The 19,327-nt window shown below is 62.8% G+C and overlaps 2 protein-coding genes across 2 annotated transcripts; one reads left to right on the top strand and one right to left on the bottom strand.

The window, feature by feature from the left end:
* Positions 1–1,199: 1,199 nt before the first annotated feature.
* On the bottom strand, positions 1,200–9,936 carry IGFBP4 (insulin like growth factor binding protein 4). Its single transcript, XM_033079182.2, has 4 exons — positions 9,526–9,936; positions 3,699–3,853; positions 3,449–3,583; positions 1,200–3,179 (listed from the first exon to the last, which is right to left on the bottom strand). Exons 1-4 carry the CDS (start codon positions 9,896–9,898, stop codon positions 3,051–3,053), a joined length of 792 nt encoding a protein of 263 aa, XP_032935073.1. The 5' UTR covers positions 9,899–9,936; the 3' UTR covers positions 1,200–3,050.
* A 433-nt stretch (positions 9,937–10,369) lies between these two features.
* Positions 10,370–18,236, top strand: LOC117006265 (collagen alpha-1(I) chain-like). The gene is made up of 23 exons (XM_033078640.1): positions 10,370–12,337; positions 12,559–12,689; positions 12,979–13,047; positions 13,218–13,280; positions 13,364–13,429; positions 13,646–13,861; positions 14,055–14,420; positions 14,617–14,736; positions 14,812–14,865; positions 15,031–15,057; positions 15,332–15,433; positions 15,576–15,620; positions 15,790–15,870; positions 15,970–16,011; positions 16,098–16,125; positions 16,356–16,405; positions 16,485–16,619; positions 16,747–16,809; positions 16,937–17,005; positions 17,171–17,239; positions 17,379–17,573; positions 17,782–17,894; positions 18,026–18,236. The coding sequence occupies exons 1-23, from the start codon at positions 12,133–12,135 to the stop codon at positions 18,234–18,236; spliced, it is 2,520 nt and encodes an 839-aa protein (XP_032934531.1). The 5' UTR covers positions 10,370–12,132.
* Positions 18,237–19,327: the final 1,091 nt, after the last annotated feature.

The following is a 19,327-nucleotide window of genomic DNA, read 5'->3' as shown; positions in this document are numbered from 1 at the left end:
CATGGGGCTCCGAGAGGAGACAGGAGCAGCTTTGTCCCCCTGGTCCCTCTGCCCCAAGCTCTGCTCAGCCACAGCCCAGCACTGCAGGGTGGGTTTGGGAGCTGGTGCCCAGAGGATCCAGCTGCAGAGGCAGCTCGGGCTGTGGGACCTCAGCCCTGAGACCCTGGGGCAACCCCAGGACCCCCAGAGCTGGACTCTATTGTGGTTCTCATGTTCCTGGTCAGCATCAGCAACTGGGAATGGGGACAGGGCAAGGCTTTGGCTCCACAAGGTGCTTTATGGGGCCATGCTGCCCCCTGAGCACAGCCAGCCCTGGTAGCCATCAGCATGGTGTCAGCCCTGGTCCAGATGCTGACTGGCCATGCCAGTAGATTTTTGGGCTGTCTGTATTGGCTGTGGCCACTTCCAGCCCCATCCCGGTGGTGTTTGCACAACACCAGCAGCGCTCTCCACCTGGCTCCAGTAACTGGAGCATCAGACTGGCGCCAGCCCCGGATGGCACTGCCAGCCCTGGGAGCCACCAAAGGGACTCAGTGAACTCCTGGGCAATGACCCCTGGCAGCAGGCACTGGGAGAGAGCCAAGCCATGACCAGGAAGTGTGCAGCTGCCACAATTCCTGTGCCTGGGCATCTCCCATCTACATCCTGACACCCTCCCAAAACCCCGAGCGGGGCTGGAGATGCCCGGTGCACCCTGGCACCAGCAGGCACCAGCACATGTGCCTTGGGCTGTGGATTGTCAAGGCCAGCAGCACTGCCTGGCCACGAGCCCACGGCCCTGGAGCTGCCAGTGCCTGTCCCTGTGTGCCCCTGAACTTTGAAGCCAGTCCAGGGTCCCTTTTCCAGCCTGGCGCCGTCTCCAGCCCCGCCGCTGCTCCGTGGCGCTGTGTAGGGCCGGCGGTGACGGTCCCACGGTGGAGACACTGAGCCGGGAGCCATGAGGAAGCAGGAAATCATTTGTTTCCCACCCCATCCCTGCTCAGTGAAGTTCTTCCAGAGTTTTGTGGGCTCCTGGGTTTCCAGGGCTGCTGAACCCCAAATCCTGTGCAGGACAAGGAGACCAGGTCCTTGGGCAGAGGTGGTGACCAGAGCTTGTCCCCACACCAGTGCGATCCCACAGCCCCCTCACTCCTGCTCTGCCTCCCTCCTCTCCCGTAGTTTAAAGCCATAAAAGATAAAACACACTCGGTAGAAACAAATAACGGGAAATTAAATACAGTAATTACCTTTTTTGAGGATACAAAGGTTCAAGTGTACTGTAAAAGGTCGGTGCTACACGGGAATCTGATGGGACGGGCTTGGCCCGGGAGAGGGACGGACAGGGACCCCTTGGGCACCAGGGGATGCACTGGGGGTGGGGGAAACTGGTACATGGTCATGTGTAAATACAGCCCTAAACTACAGGAGAGACGCTACGAAACGCTGGAGCCCTCGGAGCGGGACACAGGATGTGCCCTGGTGCATCAGCATTGCCAGGAGCCCCCAAAACAGGAAAAGTCCTGCTGGACCTGCCCTGGTGCACACAGGGAGCCACTGAGTGACTGAGGCCACCAGGCTGGCACTGCCACTGCACTGTGTCCTGTTGTGGACAGGGGGGATGGCACTGGGACTGTCCGTGGGAATTCCTTCCTTGGTGCAGTGGCTCTGAGGGGTGGCAGGGGCAGGGACCCTCTCCCCACCAAGGACTGTCCTGGCAAACTGACTCAGTTTAGAAGTTGTCTGTGAGCAGGGCCGCGGGCAGCCAGGGCAGGCAGGGGAGCAGGAGGGCAGAGGGTGTTTCACTAAAACTGAAACACTCATTCCCATCAGGGGAGCTTGGACAGGACAAATCCACGTGGAAACCAAACCCTACCACTGAGGCCATGGAGCCAGAGGGTGGGTCAGGAGGAGATTGGGGAAGTTCCCTCTGTCTTTGGGACACTTTCCACGGCATTTTTATGTGAAAAATTTCCATCCTAGCATGAAGAAAAACCAGATGATAAAACCAGTGACAATTTCTGAGCTGAGAATTTTGAGCTGGTGAAATCTGCAGATCCCATCATGGACGCATTCCGGAATCCATCCCAGTTTTGTCACATTAGCCAAGAAAAAAAGACAGGAGCCATCACTGCATTGCCCTGGTCCCTGGGGATGGAGAATTCCAGCCTCGGGGCCACACAGTCACTTACTAGATCCCACCAACAACACTTTTTAAATACTAAAAAATTTGTGGAAGCAAGAAAAACTCAAAACAAAAGAAGCTCTTCCCCCTGGGATATGTTTCCTGGGCATCCCTCACACCTCCACCCTTCCCTCAATGGTGCTTGCCTGGGGATCCTGACCCCCCTCACCCCAGGATGGAGGAGGGGGAGACAGGATGGATGGGAGGCTTTGTCCCTGCACAGGGAGTAGGGGCTGGGCTTTGGAGAGGAGGTCCCGGGCTGTGGGGCTGGGGGGCTGCAGCAGGGAGGGGGAAGGTCTCTTATTGCTCTGTGTGGCCACACTGCCCTTCACACACACACACTCGGGGTGGGATGCAGGTGGAGGTGGGGGGGTCTCTCCAGGTCCCCCAGTCCTTGCCTGGGCAGCCTCTCACCACCAGGGAGGGCAGGATGAGGCACTTCTGCTGCTGCCCATGCAGAGGTTTGGTGTGGAGGGCACTGAGCTGCAAATGTGATGCTGCCTCTGCACCCCACAAGATGCCAGGTGTCCGAGATCGCCTGCGAGGCCAGGCTAAAAACAGGCTGAAAACAGGGCAACAGCAGCAGCAGCATCAAGGGTGCCCCCCATCCCCTCCACCCAGGCAGCCCAACCCCAGTCCCAGGATCATCCAAGCTGTGTCCATGTGGGGTGGCGCGTGCCAGGACCCCTGGCAGTGGCTGATAGTGGTCATGGCGCAGGTGGCAGTGCCGTGGGCAGCCCTCGGCGCAGAGCACGGTGCGATCCGAGCTGCATCCCGGGGTGTCCCAGCACCAGGGCACTGCTCAGCAGTCACGTCCCCTCTCCTTCTCTCCCAGGCAGCCTCCGTGGGGGTCCTGGCCCTGCACGGCGCGGGGCCACCGCGGTCACGCTCACATGCTGTCGGCCAGCTGGTGACAGTCCAAGTCTCCCTTCAGCTCCAGGAAGCCCGGCAGCTTCACCCCCGTCTTGCGGTCCACACACCAGCACTTGCCCCGCTGGCCATCCAGGGCTGGGTGACACTGTGGGGATGGGTTCAGTCAAGGACCAGCCTGGATCCCATGGCCATTCCCAACCAGGAGCTCTCTTAGGGACTTTACCATCCCCATCCCACCCTGGGGCTTTTTTACAGTCCCCCAACACCCCAAGGGTGATTCCCACCAAAGCCAAGAACCAGGCAGGCTCTGCTGTGCCTTGTCACTGTCCCCTCCCTCCATGTCCCCCTCCCAGCCCCACCCTGGCTCTACAAAATGCCCCCCCAGTCCCCCGTGGTGGTCAGAGCCCATCCTACCTGCTTGGGGTGGAAGTTGCCGTTGCGGTCGCAGTTGGGGATGGGGATGACGTACAGGTCCTCGTGCGTCCGTGTCTGCGACGCCGCCAGCCTCTCCAGCGCCCGGTGCAGCTCGCTCTGGCACGAGCCCTGTGCCTGGGGAAAGGGGGGGCTGAGCTGGTGGCAGGGCTGGCACACACCCCTGGCTCAGAGCTCAGGATCCTGACCCTGGAGCACCCACCCTGCCGTCCCCAGCCCTCCCCGTGCTCACCATGACCCGCGTGTCGTCGCGGTGGTGAGGGCCCCCGCTGCTGCGCATCTTGTTGCCGTTGTTGACTCTCTTCGCCTGCTGCTTCTGCAGGCACTTGCGGTCGTGGATGCTGCAGGGACTGAAGCTGTTGTTGGGGTGGTCAATCTCCTCCTTCTCTGCAGAGACAAAGAGCAAAGGGGCTCAGTGTCACAGGGCAGCCCTGGGGGTGGCACAGCCCCCACGGTGCCCCAGTCCCCACAGTTCCACTTGCACCCTGAGGAACAACATGCAGCGGTTTCTGGCAGACCCCACATCGCTGTCTCTGGTCCCTACAGGGGTCACTCACAGTCCATCCTACCCCTGGCACTGCACTGGGCTGAGCTCCCTGCAGCCCTGGGAAAGACTCCTGGGAGTTTTTCCTACTCATTAGCCACGACTAACAACTTGTTGCCATGTGTCTGTTACTGCAGGGTCACAAACGCATGCTGAGAGCGCTGGGCAGTGGCTCCAGTGTGCTGGGTCTGCTTTTTCCCTTGCCAGCCACATCACCAGGTGCTCACCCACTGCACTGGAGCTGCAGGACTGAAAGCTAACCCTGGGACACACCGACAATGACTCCAGGACGCCCCTGGTGCCCCCCAAAATCTGCCTGAGAGGAGCTGCAATGGCAGTGGGGGCACCGGGGCGGCGCTGAGCCCCCGCCAGGCCCGGGGCGGCACCGGGCGCCACGGCCGGGAGTGGAGCCGCGCTCTGCTGCGGGGCACGGCCCCCGCCAAGACATGAAAGAAGAAATTCCTGGAATAAGAAAGTTAATCTCCCGCGGGGCCGATCCCAAAAGGCGGCACTTGGCATCCGCGCCTGCGCCAGGAGCGCAGCCAAGCTGCCGGCCCAGATGTTGGCAGCTGGACAGAGCGTCATGAGACGAGTGCTCGGCATGACTTTAGTTTTTAAAAAGCTGCCGGTTCCTCTGGTTTGGGGCTCGTGAAGACTCTGTGGAGGGGGGTTCCTCCTGTGCTCAGAGCTGTGTCAGGCACAGCCAAGCAATGTTTTGCCCCTCAGTCCACCTGGGCTGTGCAGGAAAATGGCTGAGGTTGTTGTGAGGTTGGGTTTAAAGGAATCAATATTGCAGCTGGCAGCAGGTAGAACCTTCCCAAAGCAGGCAGGGGGTGGTCACTGTCGGGGGGTCACACCCAGGGGCTCACAGAGATGGACAGGAGCTGCTGGGTGGGCTGGGCACTGGCCCTTCCCACAGGCAGACAGAGGGGTCGGAGCTTCCTACCCACTGAATGCCCACAACACCCCGATCCTGATGTCCCACCGGCACCTCTTGCCACAGTCCCTGCAGTGCAGAGCTCCTGACCCAGCTCCTGGGGGCCCGGTTAAAGTCCAGAGCAAAGCCTCAGTCAAAGCCCCCTCCCTCGTGGGTGTTATTTGTTTTTTGCTTAATCTGTCCATTTTTTCCAGGAAATAGCTCATGCCCTTGAAATTTGAAACACAAACCCAAAGCCTCCAGGACCCTGCACAGAGCGGTGCCAGCGCCAGCCCCGGCGGCACCAACCATGAGGCTGTGGCGCAACGCAGGCTGGTGGCAGAGCCCTGCCGGGGGCACGGGGGGCTCTGGAACGATGCTCCTTCCCTCCCCTGGATCCCTGTGGGGAGACACACAGGAAGAGCTGGGCAGATTTGGCACCGGCAGGGATCCGGCACCTCCATGCCGTGGAAAGGCAGGAGCGGGAGGCACCGGCGCTGCTGCCCCCGCAGGGGAAACCCTCACCGATCGCCAGCACAGCCAAAACCCCCCTCCTCCCCCCGCCAGCCGCCTCCAGAGCATCAAATCTCCCGGCTTAAATAAAACCAGATGCCAATAACATTTTCATAAGGTCACATGAAACGCCGGTGCCTCCGAGCAGCGAGGCGGCTCCTGACAGCGCTCGGGAGCGCGGCTCTCACGGCAGCTCCAGCATCCGTCCCTGCCACACGGATCGCTACTGTCCTTGGGGTTACTGTCCCCCTGCTGAGTGACACACTTAGGGAACCTCTCGCCGCCCTGGAAATCCGACGGGACCAGAAAATTCACCCTCAGCACACAAAGACTTGGGGAAAGCAATGTGTGTAGAGCTGCCACGCCCACACTGCCCTGATGTCCCCAAATCTGCCACCAGATGGGCACCACCACCCTGGAGGGATGGAGGGTAGGGGGGTCCCGATTTGGCCAAGGAAAGCCTCTCTGCTCACTTTGGAATGGAAGCGAGTGCCAAAGGGATGGGAGGGGGTGCTGCCCTCGCCGGACACATAAAACAGCCCCGGGAGGAGGAGGATTCCTGCCCGGCCTGTGGACAGGGGACACAAACGAGTCATTCAGCATCGCCTTCAATTAACGGGAGCTGCAAATGAGGTTGGTCACGTGCCGAGCTTGTGATTCACAGCGCTGAGCCCGAGGGAGCGGTGAAGGGCTCCGGCTCCACCGCGCGGATCCCGTGGGAGCAGAGCCTGGGGCAGCCAGCAAAGCCCCGGGACCTGTGTGTGTGTGTCCATGGGGACAGATAAATGTCATTGACCCCCAGCCCCGCTCCACCCTGTGCCACCAGCCCCAGCATGAAGGACCTCACATGCCTCCAAGGCCAGAAGGGACATCCACGTGGCTGTGGCCAGCATGGCACGAGCCACAGTGAGCCCCAGCACCCTCCGTGTCCCTGTCCAGCACCCCCAGTGTCACCTGTGGGTGCTGCTGGCAGGACTGTGGCAGTGCTGGCTCTTGGCTTCCTGGGCTCTCGACTTGGCAGGTGCAGCACTGGGAGGGCTGTGCTCTTTTTGCCAAGTGCTGGCTCTGGCAGAACGTGGAGAGCCAGGGATGGGGGTGGCAGAGGTGCAGGCATCAGGCACCTACTGCCCCTTTCCTGGAATGCCAGCTAGGAGCTTGGCCCGTCCCCATCCCGGGACACATTGCCGTGCTCAAACACGGCTGAGCACCTCCCACCTCAGTGCCCAATGTGGACAGAGGGAGGGGAGGTCAAGATGCAGCACAGGGAGTGAGGGATGCAGATGCAGGTGATTCCCCAGAGGGACCAGAACCTTGCCTGGAGAAACCCAAGCTAGGATGAGCCCCCACCCCAGGGGACAGATAGGACACGGATGAGCCTTGCCTGGCAGAACCCAGCCTGTCCTCCCTGCCTGTGCACTGTCCAGCCATGGCTCAGCCACCACCATTCCTCCCAGCCAGTGCACATGGAAAGGAAACAGGATCTGTCCCAGCTTACAGAGACCACATGGGATGAATGCAGCTCCCATGGGTCAGGTTTTCCCAGACATAATCATTTACCCAACACTAAATCACTCATCATGTGTGTTGGGGAATATGTCCTCACCTCCTCCTGGCTGCCACACACGGGCTCAGCCACCACCACCCGCGGGCTGTGACGGAAAGCCACGGCTGGGACCTTCTGGACCTGGCCCCTGCACATGGGAGTGGGCCAGGAGTGGGATCCCAAAGCCAGCCCTGAGCTGGGAGGGTTGGGAGAGGGTGGCAGGGACAGGGTCCAGCACAAGGTGCCCAATCCCACTGCCATGGAAGACAGAAGAGTCAAGAGAGCAGCCACTGCTCCCTCACTTCCTAAGAGTCTCGTCCCGTGGGTGCCACAGGTCCTGGGTGAGCAGAGAGGCTCTTCCTGGCTGTGGAGCAGAGAGCCATGTCCAACTGCTCAGAAAGCCCAGCCTCAGCCCAGCCCCCTGATCCCAGCCTCTTCCCTGGAATGCAGAGCCCCCCGGACAGAGCCCCCAGACAAAATGTTTACTGTACGAGCCGCGCGTTAACCGCTTCCCACCCGCTCAGCCCCGGGCACAGCCGGGGGCACCTGCTCCGTGCGCCCCTGCCCCTCAACACGCATTTCATTTCCTTCTGCTCATCACGAGGGGACACATCAGAGGCACCGGCCATGCCAGGGTGCCCTGCTGTTTCAGGCAGGGCTGTGTGGGAGCGAGGGGGTCCTGCAGCCCCCAGCCCCACACTCCCACTGTCCCCGAGCTGCAGAATAGGTCAGGGACCCACGGGGGGATGTTCCACTGGGACTGCATCGAGCAATTCGCTGTGGGTGTCCTGCCCACATCCTGAAGGGCTGTCCTGGACACAGGGGTTCCTGCTGCCCTCTCGCCCATCCTGCTGCCTGTAACGCTGCTGGCCAGCACAGTGCCCGGAGGGCGACCCGGCTCCCATCGCCACCCACCCATCCCCACCCCAGCCAAAACACCGCGGGAAGGAAGGGAAAAAATGCAAGTCTGTTTCCTAAAGGCTCTGGGAAAAAAATGTTGCATTACACGGGGCACGGCCAAAACCAACAGGGCTTGGCAGCACGGCGCAGCCCCGGGCCAGGGAGCCCAGACAGCTCCTGCAGGATGTGGGATGAGGACAGACAGGCAGGATAGGGGGGCTCCAAGCACTCCCAGCCAGCTCCTGTCCCTGCAGGGGGGTGGTTAGAGGGGCCTATCCATGAACAGCACTCATCACAGCAGGGACACCAGAGGTGCTGCCATGGATCAGACATGCAAGGAGTGGAACTGGGATCCAGCCCCTGATGGGCAGGGACAAACATTGCTCCGGTCCCTCCTGCCCCTCAGGGAGCTCGAAATGACCCCACATGGGGACCCAGGGTCAGGCCAGAGCAGCTAGTAGATTGTTCTGGGATGATACTACCCAGCTTCAGGGGACATGATCCTGGTCACAGCCTGCAGAACGGGAAAGGGGGAATCACCAATGGACCAGGTGCCCAGCTTCATTCCCATGGTGTGACTTGCACAGCTCTGGGGTGAGTTCCCACTGCTGGCTTTGCTCTCAGACCCCAGATCCTGCCCGAGCACCAGGGGCGTGGCAGAGGCCACAATCACCACCTACAAGGCAGAGAGAGCACAGTGGCAGCTCCTGCACCCTGCTGCCCTGTCCTGCACACACAGACACAGCTCCTGCACCACACACCAGCCTGGAGGGAAGCAGGTGCCCCGGGGCCTCTTCTCCTGTTTCCTCCCGTCAGATCTGCCGGCAGCATCCCAGGGAAGTGGCAGCACAGGGGTCACTGTGCGACGGGACCTTCCCTGGCAGCTGGGATGTGTCCCCAAGGGCTGCAGGTGCTCGTGGGACACTGGGCTGTCCCACGGTCCAGGGACACGTTGGAGCCAGGGCACAGCAGGTGAAGGTTCATCACCCCAGCACTGGAACCAGTGGCTGTGACACTGCTGTGCCCAGAGTGGGTAAGGATGGCACAAACATGAGCCACTTGTGCCAGGTCTCCTGCAGCCAATCTCTGCTCCCTCCCTGGAACATGCTCCCTGCATTCCCATCCTGTGCTGTTCCATCCCATCCTGCCTCTTAGAGTCATGGAATTGTTTGGGACTTTAAAGACCACCCAGTTCCACCCTCCTGCAATGGGCAGGGACATCTTTCACCAGATGAGGTTGCTCCAAACCTCATCTCACCTGGCCTTGACCACTTCCAGGGATGGGGCATCCAGAAATATTCTGGGCAACCTGTGCCAGAGCCTCGCCAACCTCACAGGGAGGAATTTCATCCTAACATCTAATATAAATCTTCCCTTTTTAGTTTAAATCCTTTCCCTTTCCCTTGCCCTGTCACAATCTAACCGTGTAAAAGTCACTCATCATTTTTATCAGCTCCCTCTAACTATGGGAAGATCCCTGGTGAGTCCAATCCTGTGGCCACAGCTCTTGCCGAGTGAGCAGGGAGTGGGTTGGTGCCAACAAGGGTTATGCCACTGCCCCAGTGAGGGACAAGGACCCCCAAGCACTCCCCCAGGGCACCCACCCTGGGCACCCACCCTTCGCCGCCCCTCCGCCACCTCACCTGGGGGCTGGAGGCTCTCCTGGATGGCCTCGACGTCGGCCAGGTCTGTGCAGATGCCCTGGCCGTGCATGAGGGTGCGGAGGGGCCGGGGCTCGCCGCGGGGGGGGTAGCAGCGCAGCCCCGCACCGCAGCGCGCGGTGTAGACGCCGCAGGCGGTGCCGCGGGGCAGAGCGCAGGTCGCGCAGCACCCGCAGCCCGGCTCCCGCACCAGCTCCGCGCAGCCCTGCGGAGCCTTGCACCGCGCCAGCCGCTCCTCCGAGCACGGCGGGCACTGGATCGCCTCCTCGCCGCTGCCCGGCCGCGCCGCCGCCGCCAGCAGCGCCAGCACCACCGGCAGCACCGGCAGCACCGGCAGCCCCGGCCCCGGGCGCATGGCGGCCCCGCTCCGGCCCCGCTCCGCGGCGCTCGGCTGGCGGCGGGCGCGGGGCGGCGGCGGCGGCTTTATGCGGCTTTATGCGGCCCCTGGCCACACCTCCCGCCGCCGCCACCGGGGCCACCGGCGGGGCCGCCCCCGTCGCCACCGGGAACCCACCGGGCAGCGACGCTCCCCCCGGCGGCGGCCACACCGGCAGCGGCACCGGCGGTGGCTTCGGCTGCGGGGCCACCGGCGGGGCAGCCCCGGCGCTGGGCAGCGCGGAGGATCAGCCCGGAGCCCCCAGCCCCGCGCCACCCACCCGGATCACCCTCCTCCTCGAGCCCTGCTCAGCCCCGAGAGCAACCAGGATGAAGGGGGGTCACATACACCGGGGCTGCACCGCGGGGAATGCGGACAAGACCCCCGAAGTGGGCTCCGGGTGTGGGGGGCCCCCGGCGGGAGGAAAAGTGCTGCGGACCACGGAGCATCCCGTGCGGCTCGGCCCCGGTGTGTCCGGGACGGCCCAGGGGGGCCCTGCCGGATTCCCGAGCCCACCTGCCCCCGGTTCCGCACCCGCGGTCCCCGCGCCCCCCGCCCCGCACAGCCCGGGATAGGCTGAAGGCTGCCGGCACCTAGCGGCTACTCGGGAAAAGCAGAAACGGGTGAAAGCCCCGGGTGCCTCCTGGGACCCGACCCTGTCAGTCCCCGCAGCACCGGGCGAGGGCAGGAGCCCGGGAGACAGCGGGAAGTGAGCCCTGTGCCCGGGGGACAGTCCCCGAGCATCCCTCAGGGCTGGTGACCCCCGAGCTGCACCCTGGGGCATCTCAGTCAACATCGGGTTTGGGACAACCTGTCTGGATGTGGCAAGGGGTTCGTGGGCACTGCAGTGGGCTCTTGGGCACAGCACAGGTGTCTTGGATATGGCACAGGGCCTGGTGTGGGGGTTAGTGTAGTGGGTGGGACAAGAGGAGCAGAGCTGCCTGTCATGCAGGGCCTGGGCTGAGAATCCCGAATTCATCTCGTGTGTGAGTACATCTAGTGCTTAAACTGGCATTTTGAGGCTTGAGTGACAGTACTGCCATCAGGGCTCTCAAGACCATCCTCTCTCCCCTTGCAGGTGAGTTGGGTATCACCAAGTGCAGGCAAGATGGGGCAAACAGGGTCTCTGTCCCCCACACCCCCACAAGGCACTGTCACACAGCGCTGCTCTGAGCCCCTGCCCCGCCTGGCACTGCTGCTCAGTGGCCATGACTCGGGGCAGAGGCACCAGCCTTGACTCAGTGTCCCAGCAGAGACCAAACCCAAACAGGTGCCCAGCCCCGCTCAGGCTGTGGCACCTTATCAGGCCCTGGCAGCACTGAGTGCCCATCAGGGACACTGTTGTGTCTGCGGGCAGAGGCAGCGCCAGTGGGGCACGCAGGGGAGGACAGCATTCCCCACCTCTGCCCAGGCACTGCTCCTCCAGGTCCCTGTCCCAGCACCATCCTGTGAAACAGAGTGGGGCTGGGCTGGTGCCCCCACAGTTGTGCTGCCCCCACCCCAAGCACAGCTCTGAGGCCATGCAGGGGCTCGGTGCTGGTGTTTGGTGCTCAATGTAGCCCAGGTCCTCGCCTGGGACAGCCCCATGCCCTCAGTCCTTGATGGGGGGCTTTTTGGGATTCCCAAGGCTGTGGAGGTCCAGACTGGCTGCTGCTCCTCAGCCACACACCCCAGCAGGGTCTGGAGCTGCCCCAGCCCTGAGGAGAGGTTGCAGCTGGCAGGAGGCAGGAGTAGAAGTGGGGCTGGGGGTCAGAAAGGGCTGTGCCCCGCCAGCTGAGGGTGGCTGTGATGAAACCAGTGAGACCCCAGGCCCTTTGAAAGTACTTTGGGACACTATTGGGACTCCAATACCTCCTGCCTCCAGGCACCATCAGCAGGACAGACCTCAGGGAGGACCTGCAGTCAATGTCCTCCGTTCTCAGCCACCCTCCTCCTCCGCTGGATTTACTCCCCATTTCCAGGCAGCTTCTTCTCCCCAGCCCTCCCTCGCATCCATTCTGGCATCTCCTCCCGGCCCTGGCTCCCTTCCTGCGGTTCCCACTGCCCTCTTCTCCCCGGGCTGGCAGGACAGACGGTGACCCGGCTGTGTGGGTGCTCAGCACCCGCCGGATGCGGTCGTGGGGTGCGGGTGCGGGTGTGGGGCGGGCAAGGGGCGTGTCGGGGCTGCTGATAACAGCGGGCGCCGTGCCGGGCAGACGGCACAGGCGAGTGGGATGAGCCAAGGACCCCCATCCCGGGCAGCCGGGCCCCGAGGCAGCAGAATGGGGTCCAGCAATCTCCTCCACACCCTCTGCATCGTCTCGGTGCTGGCCGGGTGCCTGCACCCTGCCGCGGCCCAGTGGTTTTCCCTGGGCTCAGAGGACACCACCCCGGATCCAGGGACCAGCCCCGTGCCCCCCACCCCGGATGGGGAGGAAGGTAGGCTCGGTGGGATGGGGACATGGCTTTCCCAGCACCCCAAATTCCTGCACCTCAGCAGGGAGGGGGCACGTGGAGGGTGATGTGTGGGGTGCCAGGGTGTAGGGCTGCTGGTGGCACAGCTGTGGCCGTGGGCGGTGCTGGGAACTGGGAGTGCTGTGGCACCCTGGTCCCCCTCCAGCCCTGCCACTTCCCATCCCAGCTCTCCTTTGCTCCTGCAGACAGAGACGCCAGCGTGGGGAAGGTGCTGCTGAGCAAACCTCCTCTGGCAACAGCCCCTAGACGCCGTGACCAACTCTCCAGGGGGACAGCGAAGGGGTCAGACCATGCCCCGCCACGCACACGAGGCCAGGTGCTTTTTCCCTGGGCAGTGGCCCCTTTCTGGCTCCTCCAGCCCTCCCAAAACTCCCCAGCTGCTGCCGTGTCCTTCCTCTTATCCGTGCCCTGCTTGCCCGCGCACCAGTCCGGGCACTGCGCCCTGCTCCAGCCCCAGCACAGCTCTCAGCCCCCCCTGCCCCCTTGGAAAGAAGTCATTTGGGCCCCCACGCCGAGCTGAGGGCAGCCCCGGCTGGGGGAGGGTCCCACCTGCCCCCTGGATCCCCCCGAGCCCTGCACTGAATATTCCCTGTCTGTCCCAGCAGCACCGACCCACAGCCGCCCCGGAGATCTTTGAGGGGAGCGCAGTGGAAGAGGAGTTCCTGCAGATCCAGGTGGTGGAGGCGTCCTGTTCCCTGGGGAGGTGTCAGGGACAGCCTGGGATGGACACCCGGGCTCTGGAGGACACGGGCTGGCAGGGAGGGACGGGATGGGGACGGTGGGAGAGGGGAACGGGGACGGCGCTCAGGGATCTCGCACTCAGCCCCTCCTCTCCTCCATATAGACAACGGCAAAGGGGCTGCCCCGGCGGGTCCCCTCGGCCCCGGAGACGGACCCAGCCCTCCAGGTGAGAGGTGGGCGCGGGGCACCCGTGTCGGACCCGTCAGTAGCGGCTCCAATCCTGCGGCTCATCCCTCTCTTCCTCTCCAGATGCACAACATCTCCGGCTGTGTCTGCCCCGTGCGCCCCGGTCCCCCCGGCCCTCCCGGCCCAAAGGTGCGGTGGTCCTCCCACAGGGACACACTGTGCAAAATCCCGATGGTCTTTTGTCTGTGCAAAACCCTTTTTGCTCGGGATTTGGATTCTAGCTTGGGGGTCTGGGTTGAGAAGTGACTCAGATGGCCCCAGGGAGGGAGTCAGCAGGTGCCCGTGGTGGGCTCCAGTGGAGAAAAGTGCCAGAAGGTGGAACCAGGCTCTGAATTTCCCCGACAGGGAGACAAAGGTGACCGAGGGTTCCCTGGAGAGAGAGGCCAGCCCGGATTCTCAGGGGAGAAAGGGAAGTCCGGCAGCCCAGGACAGCCAGGTCACCAGGGTCCCCGGGGACCCCCAGGCCCTCCGGGTCCTCCGGGACCCCCGGGACCCCCGGGTGCCTGGGGAGGCCGGGGCCAACCCGCACCTGCTGCACTGCCTGAGAGATCAGAGAACGAGGTGAGCACTGGAGCAGGAACAAGGGCAGGTGATGGTGATGCCAGTGCAGGGTCCATCCCCAGCAGGACTGGCAGGGATGGGGACGGCTGGGACATGTGGCTGTGTGGGTGGGCAGGGGAAGGGGGATCAGGGGATGGGACATGGCAGCTCACTGACTCTGCTCCCTTCTCCTCTCTCCCTCCAATCTGACAAGCACCTCGGAGTCTCCAGCCCTGTGGGAAACCCAGGACCCCCAGGTCCCCCTGGGCTGCCCGGCATGCCCGGACCCCCCGGCTACCCAGGCCACGATGGCCCCCAGGGGGCCCCTGGGCGGGAGGGAAAGCCAGGCCCCCCAGGCCCTCCAGGAGCTGTGGGACCACCTGGTTTCCCTGGGGCTGAAGGACTTCCAGGATCTCCAGGCTCAGCTGGGCCAGATGGACCCCCAGGGGCACCCGGACTCCCAGGGCCTCAGGGTCCCCCCGGGGTGCCCGGGCACGAAGGACCTCCTGGTCCCCCAGGATCTGCATCACTCCCTGGCAAACCAGGGCTCCGAGGGGAGCCAGGATTCCCAGGCCCAAAGGTAAGCAAGTCTCAGCCCAGCCTGTCCATGGCTCTGGGATGGGATGGGATGCCTGGGCTCACCAGCCCCTCGCCCTGCCCTGGGGATGCATCCCCATTACCAAGCCCTCAGAGCACTCCAGGGCTGCCCCAATCCTGCCACTGTGGGGCCCAGGGGCTCAACTCCACACTCACCACGCTGTGCCATCTGCCCTCAGGGTGAGAAGGGCGAGTATGGGCTGCCAGGCATGCCAGGGAGCCCTGGCCGGACCGGAGAGCCAGGGTCCCCAGGCATGCCCGGTCCCATGGGGCCACCAGGACCACCAGGGGACTACAGGGTGAGTAGAGGGTCCCTGGCTGTGGGTCCTAGGCAGGGGGCACCTCAGTGTCACCCACACATCCTTTCTTTGCAGTGTGACTCACGCCACGCTGGACACCGTGGATTGGCCGGGCCGATGGGCCCCAAGGTGAGCTGGGCAGTGGCACCATGGGCAGGGGTCCTGGAGAGGGGGCACGGGCCCAGCGCTGGCCATGGCACCCTGAGCAAACAGCTCCATGGCAGGGGGTGCCCTGGTTGTGCCCTGGGGACCCCCAGAGCTGGGCACTGACAGGATCTCTCATTTCCCTTCCAGGGAGAAAAGGGCGACCCTGGAGAGCCGGTTTGTAGCCACAGGCAGCAGTGTGGGGGAAGCTGGTTCAGGGGGCTGGGGATCCCATTCCCACACCTGAGTGTGGATCCCTGAGCTCTCCATGCTGCCTTTGCTCCCCCAAAACCCTTCACCTCACCCTGGGGCACAGGGTGGGGGATGAGGGACACCCTGGCACATGCAGAGGCACACCCGTGCCACCCATAAACATCCTCAGCACACCCCATCCCCACCACCCAGACACAGCACAGGCTCTAATCCTGCCTCTCTCTGTTGGATCACTCAGGGGTGCTGCTATGGGGAACACGGGTGCAAACCAGGCCATCTCCCCTTCCCCAGCACTGGCAGCCAGCCCGGCTCCTGGGGGTCCATCCACAGGTTCCAGACGGTGAGTGGCCAGGATGAGAGGTGCCCAGGGACCCCAGCTCAACCTTGGGGACGTGATTCACCCCACCCATAGTCCCAGATAGGGTGGAGGAAGGAGAGGGAGGATGGAGATCAGTCTAAGTCTTCTCCTTCTTCCTTTGCAGGATAGCAAAGAGGAACCAGAGATTTACGGAGCCATCATCCCCCATGTGAGAGTCTCTGACTGGCTGGGGTCTGTGCTGCCCCAGCCAGGGACATCCAGCCCTGGGAGGGGACAGGAGTGAGAAGCATGGGAGACATCAATTTGGTGTCATAGCTGCCCCCTTAAAAGGCAGCACCAAAATAGCTCAGTCCAATCTCCACACTGCTCTACTGCAGGGTCTGCGAGGTCCCCCTGGGAACCCTGGCCCCCCTGGACCCCCCGGCCCCCCTGGCCCACCAGGTCTCCTCTACCTCAATGTAAGGCCCAGAACTGATGTGCACACACCTGTGCCAGAGCACACACATGTGAGTGTGCACAGCCAGAGCCCCCCCAAACCTGCCTGTCTCTGGTTCCAGAGGGTGCACCCCGTGCATGCCCAGCCGCCCTGCAAGCAGCCGGTAAGCCATGGCTTCACTGTCCCCAAGAGTGTCCCTGTCCCCTCCCTGTGCCCAGCAGCAGACACAGGCTCTGTTTGCCCTCACAGGCACCTGCAGACCGCAGCTGGCCATCAGGTAAGGGCATTTCCCAGGTGCTTTGGGGGCTTCAGCCTCCTTGGAGACACCTTGGGTCCCTTGGGCACCGGGACCGTGACAGCACAGGTCCCTGGCACTGTGGGTCCCTGGCACCACTGCTGGCTCTCCCACCCACTCCCACCACATCCCTGTGGGACAAGCTCCCATGGGAGCATCCAGGCCCTGTGCTGGGACACCTTGTGACCCTGCACCATCTCTGGGCTCTCCAGATGCTGGCGTCCCTCACACAGAGCCCTCAGACTCCCGTGGTGATCTCCAGGTGCGTCCAGGCTGCAGCCCCCAGCAAACCCTCCCAGCTGTACCCCACAGCAGGATCCTCACCCTCTGCATTCCCCCAGCGCCAGACGTGGGTTTTCAAGTCCAAGGAGCTGATGGTGAAGGCGAGCAGTGCTGTGCCCGAGGGGAGCCTGGTCTACGTGCGGGAAGGGAGCAACGCCTTCCTCCGGACCCCCACTGGCTGGAGCCGCCTCCTGGTACCGTGTGGGGTCCCTCTTGGGCTGGGGGGTGCAGGATGCAAGGATGGAATTGGCACTAGGAGAGCAGATCCCCAAGAAGGAGAGCATTACCCAAACCTGTCCTTCTACTCGTGTTGTTGAGCAGCTGGAGGATCCAAAGTCATTCCTGGCTGGTGATGACCCTTCTGCCTCCACCCCACAGTACCAGGTGAGGGGTGCAGGAGCTGCAGGGGTCCAACCATGTCCCTGTAAGGGGACAGAGCCCTCCTCTGCATGATGGAGGGGACAGACTTCACAGGACTGTTCTCTCCCTCTTCTTCCACTTCTCCATCCAGGAGGCAAAGAGGGCGCAGCCAAGAGGTTCCAACATTCTGTCACCCATGCAGTCTCCAACAGACTCACTGGTGAGCTCTTCTGAGGGTTTGGCTGTGCTGGGAGGGATGTGCCACAAGAATGGGTTGGATGTCAGCATGAGCAGAGCCTGGGGTTGTGTTGGTTTAGGGAGGGTGCCCCCCAATCATGGCACATGGATGGGTGTCCCCAGACTGACCTGAGCTGTGTTTTTGCAGATTCAGAAGGAGGAGGAACAAGGGCTGCCCCAGATTCTGCCAACCACCATCGCCCCACGGATCCCATCTGTAAGGAATACCTGCCCCTAGTCGTGGCAGAGGGGGGAGTGGTGCCATGGGGATCCCCAGTCCCAGCCAGCACCGCCAGGGGCTCACACCCTCTAGGAAAGGGGGTGCAGAGACCTCAATTCCTCCCTGCCACCCCCAGCTCCGCCTGGCTGCCCTCAACGTGCCCCTCTCTGGTGACATGAGCGGGATCCGGGGCGCTGACCTGCAGTGCTACCGGCAGTCACAGGAGGCCGGGCTCTACGGAACCTTCCGGGCCTTCCTGTCATCCCCCACCCAGCACCTGGTGTCCATCGTCAAGCGGACAGACAGGACCCTCCCCATCGTCAACCTGAAGGCAGGTACCCTGTCCCCAGGGGGCTGTGGGTGGCAAAGCCTCACAGCCCCCACGAGCTGCAGCAGGTGGGGGACCCCCACCCAGTCCTGCTGCACTGGGCTGTGCTCAGGGATTTTGGGGAGCTGACAGAACTGAGAGGGTGGTATTGCCCTCACATGGTGGGGACAAGGGCATTCCCCTGGCTCAGCACCATGGCTTGTGCCCACAGGGGCAGCTGCTGGCCAAGTCCTGGAGCTCCCTCTTTGGGGGTCAGTCTGGTGCTGCCCTGCAGGGTCCCATCTACTCCTTCAATGGGCGCAACATCCTGCTGGATCCGCTCTGGTGAGTGTGAATGGGTGCCCCTGTGTGGCAGCTGGAGTCTGGGCTGGCTCCCTCCCTGCAGAAGAGCAGGAACAAAGAGCAGGGATGCCCCAGGGTGTCCCCAGCCCCTCTCACTCCATCCCCACCCACAGGCCCCGGCGGTTAGCCTGGCATGGCTCCACACCGCGGGGTGGCCATGCCCGCCGATGGGATTGCCAGGGCTGGCGCAGCTCTGGCACAGCCGAGGGCGTGGCCACTGCCCTGGGCGAGGGCCGGCTGCTGGCTGGGCAGCGGCACAACTGCTCCACACCGCTGGCCGTGCTCTGCATCGAGGTGGCTTTCCCTTACCGGCACATGTGGTGACAATGGTGACAGCCAACCACACGCTCCAGTGCTGTGTGGCTGGGGAATGTCTCTGGGAGCGCCGTGGGCAGTGTCGGAGCTGTGCTGGAGCACTTAAGGGACACTGTGTCCACGTCCAGGCTGTGCCATCCCACAGATCCCCGTGCCATGGGGCAATGCTAGGCTGTGCCTGCAGCCTCCCACACCCACTGATGCCAACACGGTCACCACTCAGAAATAAAGATACAAAAATGTTGTTTTTTATGACGCCATGCTTTGTTCTGGGGGGACATGGCCAGCTGCAGCAAGGAATGGAAACAGGGACTAGAGGGGGTGGGAGTGGGCTCCAGTCCCCTTGGGATTGTCAGTAACTGGGAGGGGACACCCTGCCACAGGTCTCCACGTGTTTTGGTCCCAGAACACGTGTTCCAGTTTATCCCAGTGGGTTACCAGGTCTTGCTCAGTGCATTCCTGTGGATTCCGAGGCCTTCCTAATGTACCCCAGTGGGTGTCCAAGGTCGGTCCAGTGTATCCCAGTGAATCCCAATGTATCCCAGTGCGTGTCCAAGGCTTGTCCAGTGTATCCCAGTGAATCCCAATGTATCCCAGTGCGTGTCCAAGGTCTGTCCAGTGTATCCCAGTGACTTCCAATGTACCCCAGTGGGTGTCCCAGGTCTGTCCAGTGTATCCCAGTGAATCCCAATGTATCCCAGTGGGTGTCCAAGGTCTGTCCAGTGTATCCCAGTGACTCCCAATGTACCCCAGTGGGTGTCCCAGGTCTGTCCAGTGTATCCCAGCAACTCCCAACGTATCCCAGTGGGTGTCCCAGGTCTGTCCAGTGTATCCCAGTGACTTCCAATGTATCCCAGTGGGTGTCCAAGGTCTGTCCGGTGTATCCCAGTGACTCCCAATGTACCCCAGTGGGTGTCCCAAGTCTGTCCAGTGTATCCCAGTGACTCCCAATGTATCCCACTGCGTGTCCAAGGTCTGTCCAGTGTATCCCAGTGACCCCCAATGTATCCCAGTGCGTGCCCAGTGTGTAGCAGCACCCCAATAGGTCTACAGGGTCTGACTAGTGTATTCTAATGTGTGCCCGGGGCTTCCCAGCGTGT

This window comes from Catharus ustulatus, chromosome 23, assembly GCF_009819885.2.
Source record: "Catharus ustulatus isolate bCatUst1 chromosome 23, bCatUst1.pri.v2, whole genome shotgun sequence".
Classification (NCBI taxonomy): Eukaryota; Metazoa; Chordata; class Aves; order Passeriformes; family Turdidae; genus Catharus; species Catharus ustulatus.
The sequence above is the reverse complement of the archived record's forward strand: the minus strand, read 5'-3'. Positions and strand labels throughout refer to the sequence as shown.